This window comes from Apaloderma vittatum, unplaced genomic scaffold (assembly GCF_000703405.1).
Source record: "Apaloderma vittatum isolate BGI_N311 unplaced genomic scaffold, ASM70340v1 scaffold11097, whole genome shotgun sequence".
In the NCBI taxonomy this organism is placed as follows: Eukaryota; Metazoa; Chordata; class Aves; order Trogoniformes; family Trogonidae; genus Apaloderma; species Apaloderma vittatum.
The window spans coordinates 44,909-55,178 of record NW_009727900.1 but is presented as its reverse complement, the minus strand read 5'-3'; the positions used below and the strand labels follow the sequence as shown (position 1 = coordinate 55,178).

Genomic DNA, 10,270 nt, shown 5'->3' with positions numbered 1-10,270 from the left:
GATCAGATATATACATTTTATATACATATTTTTATATATATATAAAAAACCCTAAACATTATCAAGTTAGCTGAAAATGAGATCATGCAGTTCCAGTCTGCACTCTGGTGCCCACTGGGAAACTATGGGGTTTTTAATCTTAAATTTCTTCTCTCTTTAAACTTTGGCTACCTCTGTCCCCTACTGTTAACTAAGATCTAGAGGAGGACAGCTCCAAGGAAATGTCTGTTCTGTCTGTCTCCACAGCCCTCTGCCCCAGGCATCTGGGGTTGCTACAGCCAGAGGCAAGGCACTGAGCTACATCAGCAGCTCTCAGCTGCCAGGGTCGTATGGATCCGCACTGGCTGTGAGCATGAACAACTGAGATATTGCTGCACTGTGCTCCTGGCAGAGAGCTCAACCCTCACTGAGAGTTTTGTCAAACAAGGCTCTGCTACAAAAAAAAAAAGCCATTGGCACTAAAAATACCTAGTTGATGAGGCTGAAGGCAGCTTTTGAGATCCGGGGCTGGTTAGCAAAGGTATCTGCCTCTTGGGATGCTTATGATCCTGCAAAGGAATGACCAAGCATGATGGGTTTGAAGATCCCTAGAGAGGAGCAAGCCCACTGTTCTTCATTACAGATCTTCTTTCTGATAGTATCAGCAAGAGAATAAAAGCTCATACACATTTTTTTGTATTTTTTTTTTGCGTGGGACAAATGGGCAAGAAGGGTAGTGAAAAGAGCAGAGGACAAACTTGCAGCAAGAAACAGTCTTTGAATCCTCTGCAGTGATTTCAGACAGAATCTGAATTTGGGGCTGTTCCATAGGTCACGCATTTCACTAGTAACACAGCATAGCCAACATATGTGTATGTGGACTACGTTAGATTGACTTTGAATTGTCTTACTTATTAAAACATGCTCAAGTCCCACAGTTTCCTATGGGCCAAGTACACAGTTAAGTAAAGCACAGTGTTCCACACTCCTCTGAATGGGGTAGGCTCCTGATAAAGAAGTTACCTGAGGATGTGGCATATAAACATTTTTCCAAGTGGCAAATCAGGTTTTGAACTTGCAGCACAGCAGTTCCTCAGCAGCAGCCCATGTTTCTAGCCCATGATAAATGCAAGGCAGCTTAAAAAACCCTACTCAAAGCTTTCACTAGGCTCTGGTGACACACAAAGCTTATCTCATTGTAACTCACCCATTTGCTTTATCCTCACATTAAAACATTTGTCGAGTCCACAGTTTTACAGTGCTCATACACAACTGGAGCAAAATCAGTTCTGCATGGTAGAAGCCAATACCACGTTTCTCAGGGTGGGCTGTTTTTGTGCCAAGCCAGAGTTTCAATCATTCAAGCTCCACCTCCCTTCCAACCAAACCAAACCATTTAAAGAACTTTTTACAACTGCAGCAGTGAATCCCCCCACCTTGCCCAATTCTCTTCTTTCTAGGGACTGGCAGAATCATGCCAGAAGTATTTAGGGAAAAGAGGGTGGGGATACACACACATGATCACATTTTTTTGCATGCTACTGATCATGGAAAACAACAACTTCAAATAAAGCTTTAATTTCAAATAAAATAGTTTTCAAACTTAACTGTTGTCTTGAGGATAAGCGAAATGTCTGCGACAACTGTTCTACAATGTGTCTCTTGCTCTGCACAGCAGCTCTGCAGCAAGCGGTCACACATGGTTTGTGGTGGTGGGAAGACCCTGCTCTTCCAGCCTGCAGACTAACCATGCTTGCAGAATTCCACCTTAAAAGTAATTGGATGTGTCTGTAAGTCAGAGAAGGTTTGTTAAGCAATGACACATTGCACTTGGATGTTGAAGCATAACATCTGGAAGCCAAATGTTAAGAGGCAATATAAAAGGGCCAGCCCAACAAACCAGCAGGGTATTTCTAAGCCAGGAACATCCTCAGGATGCACCTCATCCTTCTTTGTGTGTTCTTGCCTCTGGTGACTGTGGCACAGGGCCAGTATGGTGACTATTACTACAGTCCCTATAACTACGGAGATAATGATGAATGGGTCAATGTGTACCGGCAGGGTTTCAACTTCCAGTGCCCACACGGGCAGGTGATCGTGGCAGTCAGGAGCGTTTTCAACAAGAAGGAAGGCTCTGACAGACTGTGGAACTACGCCTGCATGCCAGCGGCCCAGAGCCTCGGTGAGCCGACAGAGTGCTGGTGGGAAGAGATCAACAGGGCGGGAACCGAATGGTAGGAAACTCCCAACCATCCCCGGAGGGCGCAGCCCTGATACCCCCTGCGGAATGAGGGTGTTAACACTGGGGTCAGAGTGATGCAAGCGCGCAGTAATGCCGTCATAACCAGTGGCTTTGCTGCCCCAAACAACTGCCTGAGACCGATTAACCATGATGCGTGTGAGGTGATAGGCATCGCGTTTGCGTTCTCTGTAGTAATTTCTTGCTGGAAGGTCTCAGTGTGCTTTAGAAATGCTGTGTCACAACGTCAGCTGCTGTCTTGCTACTTGTTTCAGATGAGAAAAATGAGGCATGAGCCTTCTGTGAGGAGAGGATAAAGTCCCTCTTGAAAGGCCACATAACTGAATTGGTGACTAAATTGGGAAACAAATTGTAAAACTCCTTACTCGGTCCTCCTGCTCTTATCACTAGAAAAAAAAATATTCTTTGTATTGCACTGGCTTTTCTCCTTGTGTTTTTGTTGCTAAGCTTTTTGGCTTAGGCACAGTCAAAGGCTGTTTTCTAGTCTTGCTAGCATTATAGGAGCCAAAAGTCCACGCTAATGAACAATGATGGTAGCATACATATGCATGATAATGATAGCAAAAGATTATATTAATTCCCTAATACGAGCCAGTTTTGGCTAACTAAATGATACATTTTCCATCAGCCTTAGAGGCAAAGGTCATAATATTTTATGGACAAAGTAACTTCTGGAAATATGTATGGTATTTCTTGCTTAGGCAGGACATACCCAGTATTTAATTGTCTTCTGATTTTTTCATGACATGTGAAACACAGTTTTGGAAAACTCTGAGTCTGAAATATTCTTTGGACAGAATTAAATGAACGCAAGAATATTTTCAAATACTTGAAATAGTTTTGTTCCAGAAATTGCAATGTGATTTTTGTATATTTCATGTTATATTGGAACAGGTTAGCAATGAAATGTGTAGCTTCTTTTTAAATTATTCAAAATTTTGTTCTGAATTATTCATACTCTTTCATTTACCACGTGATACATTCCTATGGCTGATGCAATTGCTAAGAAAAAAATTTTGACCCTATACTTAATTTTGGAATAAGAACTGAAAAGAAAGAGGGAGGGCTGAAAAACAGGCAGAAAGACACTGTGATAATCCCAGATAAATCCTTTTCATATATTGACGCAACTTCTACTTATTACATGATAATTTTGAATTAGATCCTTCTGTTGTTCAAAATAATATTATTGTTCTCTTTCTAAAAAGATCCCTGGCAGCAATTGTTCAACTTCGCTTCTCACAAACACGGTACTGTGTAAACCTATACAGAAGGTTTTCTTCTGCTATCTCACTGCAGAGCCATATTCATCACCATGCTCCGTATGCTTACAATGACTACCTTCACAGTGTATTATCTGAATCTACTTTCTTTCAGCTCTTTAAAAAATCTTCCCACTTTATCCTCTTTCTTGTCTACGTTTTTTGGTTCTGTCACCTTATCTTTTCTCCAAATGCATTTCTCTTCCTATTCCTCTTTAATGTGTTTAACTCTGTTTCAATCTCTTCCCTAGCTTTTGGAATTTAGTTATTTCTTCCCTAGCTCACCTTTCCAGTCCAACATCCTTACATCAGTCTGTCTTCTCTGCATAGATTTCCTTCTTTCTTCTATATATTTTTAGGGGAGGAGAGGGATATACCACAGTGATTAGGGAAAAATCCCCCTTTGCAAAGGTGAATCTGTGCTCCTAATGACTTGGACCATTTCCATAAATCTTAGCAGGCTGTGCCTGGTGGTGTTCTGCAGCTTTCTGCACCTAGTACTGAGCAGGTTGCACCTACAATGTTTCACAGAGAGAGACATGTCCCTCGCTGTGCCCAGATGCTGCTGCCCAAGAACCCGGCAAGCTCATCCCAAACTGAAGTGAAAGTGTGGGCCAGAGGGCAGCCAGCCTGCAGTGTCTGAATGTAAACCCAAACCTCAGTGTGGTGGCACAGATGCAGCCTGTGGGGCCTCTGAAAGCCCCACATCTTCTCTCTTGGCAGTCTTACTTCTCATGGTGGCCTCTCTTTTCTCTCTCTCTTCTACGCCCAGCTCTGTGATATTTGGAGTCATCCCCAGTTCTAAAGAAATTCACACAGTAAGCAAGCAGGACAGCAGATATGAGTCACAATCTGTCCCATTAGTTCCTGTTTGGCCACCTCTGTTTCCCTGCTGATCTCCTGATGAACCAATCTGTTGGTGAGCAATACATCACCCTCATGTCAGCTGACACAGCACTCTGCTGGAATCTCTAGCCTTTCCCCATCCATGCAGGATGGACCGTAATAATCCTTCAGATCTGCCTCACAGGATATTCTATCTCATCTTGCACATCATATCCAGGGAGTTTTGATGGCTCGTACCACCAATAATCACAAAGCTGCCAAGTTTTCCCTACAATTTAAGCTACACTTTCTCTGCTGTAATTGAGGCTTTTTATTCCTTGCCCCACCCTCACTGAATAATGAGAACAAGCACACTGAATCCTTTGTAAAATTACTTTAGCTTATCAACAGGTATCAGCTATGCCTTTCCCTCACCCACACACCTTCATCCGTGTTTTTCTTTCAGGCTGAACCCATCTCTGTTCTTCCAGTTCTCCTTTGGAAGTTTTGTTTTCCAACACTCCTAAGCAAACATTGATTACAGACACAGCTCTCCTCTGAATTCCCTCTCATTTCTCAGCTGTGTCCCAGAAACTCTAGTCTGGCAGAAACACGAAAAAAATGACCTCTGACAGACTGTGGTTATGGTGTTTCACAAATCACCATTCCTGACTGTTGTGCAGCTGCACAACAGAGACAAACCCAGGAGAGGTTTCTTTAGAAAAGACAACAAACCAAGAAAAGCTTTAAAGTGAAAATGAAGTGGGAATATAAAACAGAGAGAAGAAAGAGTCTCCAAATCATTATTTTCTTTGGGTGTTAGCACTTCGGGGGAAATGCAGAAATGGACATAGGAAGCATAGGAATAGTAAAGCTGGAGGGCAGGAGGGAACCACTGACAGAGCTGGTTTACATAAGATTGCTTCCTACACTAACACTAGGTGTTATACAAACTTCTAGGATCAAACCTATGAGACTTTGCATCTTACAGATATGAAAAAATACTCAACAGAGAGGGCAATGACACAGATCCACATTAGGCATCTAATCATGGTGCCTCCCTTATGACATCTGCCCCCTTTCAAGGTCAATGGAGAGAAATAGGCACTCTAAAAATTACTCTCCGGGGCATCCCATCTCTCTCCAGAGGCAGACTCATGAAGACAAATCACCTCTGGCAGTTTCCTAGAATTATGTACTGTGATTTCAGAATACACCTAATTTTAGGTGCTTTACTTAAAAAATGCGTACCTGAAGTTAAGCATATATGTACATACACTTACAATGAGAACACGTTCTTTTGTATTTTGCTGAGTGGACATGAGAAACCTGAGAACATGTTGCAAGACTATAGGGAAAATTTTGGCAACAGATTGGATCAGGTAACCACGGATGCCTTCTCAGCTTCTCTAATCTTTTTAAGTAACATGTATAAAGGCTACGTTGAATCTGTCCCAGCACCTTACTCCTGCAGAGGCTATCTTCTAACCATGATGCTATTCAATACTGGGAGCAGAAACTGCCCCTGGATAATTCAAAAACACTCATGTCTGGAGCAGGGAAAAGTCTTAAGGACATCCCCTGATCATACACAGTCCTAATTATTTGTATGCTGTGACATCTCAAGGAATTGTGCCTTTTCAGACAGAATAAAACTTATATACTTAGCTCTACTTGTACTGGAGGAAGTTTGACCTTTGGTAAATATTTTACCACCTAAGAAAAGACAAGGTCTGACTGACTGCAAGTGCCTCAGTGCTTCACTGAATATTACAGAGCTGTCTCTACAGAACAGCCTTTGAACAAGGTACTTAGGAAAAACTACTTTTCTTGCCTGATTTTTACTGTAACCAAGGGACAGGGATCACACAAATAAATGAACAAAAGCTTGCATGTGAAAGACAAGCAACTCTTTCCTCCAAGAGAAAATGTTTGTTTTACACCACATAATACAGATCGAAGTATGCCATATCCCCAATCTACTCCCAGTTACCCATAAGGCACAAAGCAGGAACATTTCCAGCTAAGTGGTATTTAATGCATGTTTATTGCCTCTTTTTCCTTGTTTAGACTTCTGAGAAACTGTTTGGACGGGACTTGGAAAAAACAGACCTTCTCCCTCCCCACTCCCATTCTCACTCGCCTTTGCCTCCACTAGAAGTACACAAACACACACACACAGATCCTTCAGCAGGCGCACAACCCCATTTCCCACACACTGGATGCAAAGACAGACTCATGAGGCAAAGGAAGCATCTGCAGGAGCCTCCTGTTCAGGCCCTGGCAGCACACCCCGCTATATCTGCAAGGAACTGTTTTTGTTGTAAATCCCTGACCAATCCCAAAGTCTTAAATCTGAGGCTGTATTACTCAAACCCGATAATCAAGCTGCCTTTTCAAAATGTTCCCATTTGTGCTATCTACGCAAACAAGTTAATTTTCTCCAAAGCCCTAGGTTTACGTTAAAGGGATAGTGCTGCAAGCTCTTAACACAGCTGCAATGGACTGAGTCCAGTGAGAGCATCTATAGAAAGGGAGGCCTCATCAGTGTCTGTCATGGAGAATTCAAAGGGGTGATTAGGGTCTTGCCTTCTCTTTGGGCAGGTAGGGGAAAGAAAGTCATCACTGACCCCTAAATTAAAGAAAAAGATAGCTGAGGATGATAGTGAGGTTGCTTTTGGCATGTGGAAGTAATGACAATGTGTCTCACCACCCTGCAACTGATAGTGGAGACTCCTCTTAGAAGTGGCCATTGGTGATGGGCACAGCCTAATCAAACATGGAAAAGTCATTCCCTCTGTCCCTCTGCCAGTGTTTCAAGTGCCCTGAGCCTGCTATTGGACACTTATCTCTTCCCTCCGCTCATCTGTAAAAGACTGACCATTAAATTAACTTTCATCATGGGACTAACTGAAGTACACAGAGAAGGACACTACAAAAATAAATCAGGAGAGTTGGCAGAGGACAGGGCCTGGCCTCCACAGCTATACCAAAAGGAAATTAAATTTCGGAGATTAAAAGTAATGTGTTTCTGTGAAAGGACACTCCAGGAAAACAGTGTATCTAAATAGCTTATTTCACAAATGCCCCCCCACATTCTAAGTGTGGTCTTACTGGCTGCATGATGTTAGGCCATCTCTCCATATGCACTCAGGGAGGACTGCTGATGAGAGCATGCGGAGTTATTTCTACCAGGTCAGTTTGCCACGTCTGACATGTGTCCATAATATATAGATCCATTCTGCTGTGACGGGCTCTAGAGAGACAGCTTTAAAGTAATTAATGATGCAAGTTTTGCTGTAGAGCAGACGGCTACTGTGAAACAGTAGAATTTTTTTCACAGTACATAGTACTCTCAGGTTACCCTGATATAAGGAACAGATCACCCTTAGTGCAGCACGATCCAGTGACTACTGAGCTGTGTGTCAGACTCTGCACATTTCCAGAGAGCCTCAGGGTGCACGACCCAGTCAGTGGGGCAGGGGCTCAATGCAGACTCTAACAGCACCACTTAATGCATCTTGTCTTGGGTTTCCCTTAGCGCATTTGTAGCGAACAGGCTTCGTTTTTTGTTATCATCTGGAGAATAACGTGCTGCTCAGGATAATTTCCGAGGTATCTGAGGGACACGGGGCCTCAAGGACAGGTTTGCAATGCAGCATCACTATTACATGGGGCACAACGCTCCAGGGCAAAGGGCAGAAGTAAGATGTGGGCATAATTCTGAAGTGTCACCACAACTGGTGCCCTTGCTCAAAATAATTATACTCTTGCAAGCAATATTTGTCTTCAGTCTGGCAAGTGACTGTTGCATCAATGATGTACACTCTTGGTCACTGAGGCCATTACCACTGTCTGCAAGTAACGTGGCACAGTTTGAGTGGGTCTGTAGGGTGAAACAGTTTGTGCACAGACCCCAAATCCACACATGCATTTTGAGTGGGTCTGTTTTAAACTAGCTCTAGTTTGGTCTGACAGATAAATGCTGTTCGGTGAGCAAGGAAAGCAGTCTTGTCCTGAACTAAATAAATAATACGGATACATGCTTTAGTGGCTTGTCATGGCAGAACTCAGCTGTACAGCTCTCATTAACCAGATGAGAAGGGAGTTCACCAAAGGAGAGGCTTTCCACAGCAATTGCAGTAGGCCAACATTAATTGCAGCAGCCAACATAAGGCTGACCAAAGGAGAGGCTTTCCACAGCAATTGCAGCAGCCAACATAAGGCTTTAGAGTTCAACATCTTCTATGAAACACTGTAGTCATTTCCAACAGCAGCTTCCCATTCAACAGCATGTGACCCTCACCACCACCAACCTTCCCACTCCTCCATCTACCAGCCAGCTCACCTTCTCTTCTCCCAGTACCAGAGCCAAAAAGCAACTCTTCATGGATTGCAATTGGAGCCAACCAGAAAAAACAAAACAACCTATTCATTGCCAAGTTTAATCCCACACAGTCCCAGCTGCTTTCTCGTGCTCTTCTGCATCCACCTAAGAAGCATCTCCCTCTCTTCTTAGCAATGTCAGGATTTCATGAGTGAGGAGAACCCAGTGATATTAATTGTAAATGCTGAATTATCCTCTATAATAAAAGCGCTACAGAATCAGTCTATTGAAAAAGGCAATTTTTTTCTTAGTTGGCCATAAATCAAGGTGTGCAAGATTTGCTGTGACCAGAGTAGTGAATTCAACAGAGGAGGAAATCCTCACGTATTAAGTGTTGTTTTCAGATTAGTGCATAGAATATCTGACTAAAATCGTGAGTTGCGACAGGTTGTTTGTTTCCGTCGAAGAATTGTAGGGAAGATTGTAGGGAAGAGGCCAGATGCAAAAAGGAAAGAGAAGAAAAGCTTTTGTATGAACTCACTAATAAGCACTTCAATTTCTGAGAGCATCTCTTCATTATCTGGATTTGACTTGAAAAGTAGAAAGATCAGGGAAAAAATACTTCTGTTATTTCAAAGCTAAAGAGAAGTACTTTAACATCACTATCATTTTTCTTTTGATGAACCCAGTACTGAGTTGAATAACAGATTGCAAGACTTTGTGTGTATGAGACAGAATTAGAGAGGGAGAAGTAAACATGAGCTTAAAAGAATATTTCAGATTTTAGTCTGAACATTTTTAAAGTAAAATGGTAATTTAATTACAAGACAGGACTTGTGTCAAGTTCTACACTCCATCTAAGAAACTAATTTTTAAGGCAACTCCAAACAGTGTTTTTTTTAAACACACATTTCATGAGAACATAGAATCAGGATCAGTAATAACCAAACCTTCCTAAAATTTGATGCCCAAATACGTACACATCTAAACATAGCAATGTTATATTAGCTAATATTTTTTTGCAATCTGCTGTAGAGAGATAGGTCCATCCCTGATGTCTCTCTCTCAAAATGAATGTTTCCATCAAAATTGAACTTCATTAGTAGAGGTGTCAAGAAAATAAAATCTGTTGTAAGGCAAAGAGTGAGAAAGAGGGAAGGACTTTCCAGACTGTATGTGAGCAGGTGGGGAAAGAAAAGGAGAAGGAAAAACGTCCTGCAAAGACAAGTATGGGCAGGAATATCAGATGCTGATCAGGGAAATTGCAGGGAAATGTTGAGTCTCTGAGAGGAAGTGCAAAGGAAAAGGAGGAACTAAGTGCTGCTGCTATTGCACCTATGCCAAAGAGCTTGAAAATCTCCCAGCGGAACATGGACTTGAGCAATGCAAATGCATGTAGATGAGAAGGTGGAGAGGCAGAAGATGAAGAGACACGAGTTTGGTTTTTCTTTACACAGGTTAACACTCATCTTGCAACAGGTACAACCATTCTCTGTATTTCTGTGTATCAACCCTTCTTCCATCAGGATAACACCAATCATCTGCAGCTATCCAATATGTTTACACAGAGTCTTAGCCATATGTTCCCATGGCCTATGTGCCAAAAAACAGATCAAC

The 10,270-nt window shown here is 42.3% G+C and overlaps 1 protein-coding gene across 1 annotated transcript in view; it reads left to right on the top strand.

The window, feature by feature from the left end:
* Positions 1–1,914: 1,914 nt before the first annotated feature.
* The window catches only part of DPT (dermatopontin), a 25,475-nt gene continuing 17,119 nt past the window's right edge, over positions 1,915–10,270 (top strand). Inside the window, exon 1 of the mRNA XM_009873880.1 lies at positions 1,915–2,213. Within this exon, the coding sequence (XP_009872182.1) occupies positions 1,915–2,213 (299 nt within the window). The remainder of the gene's footprint in view (positions 2,214–10,270) is intronic.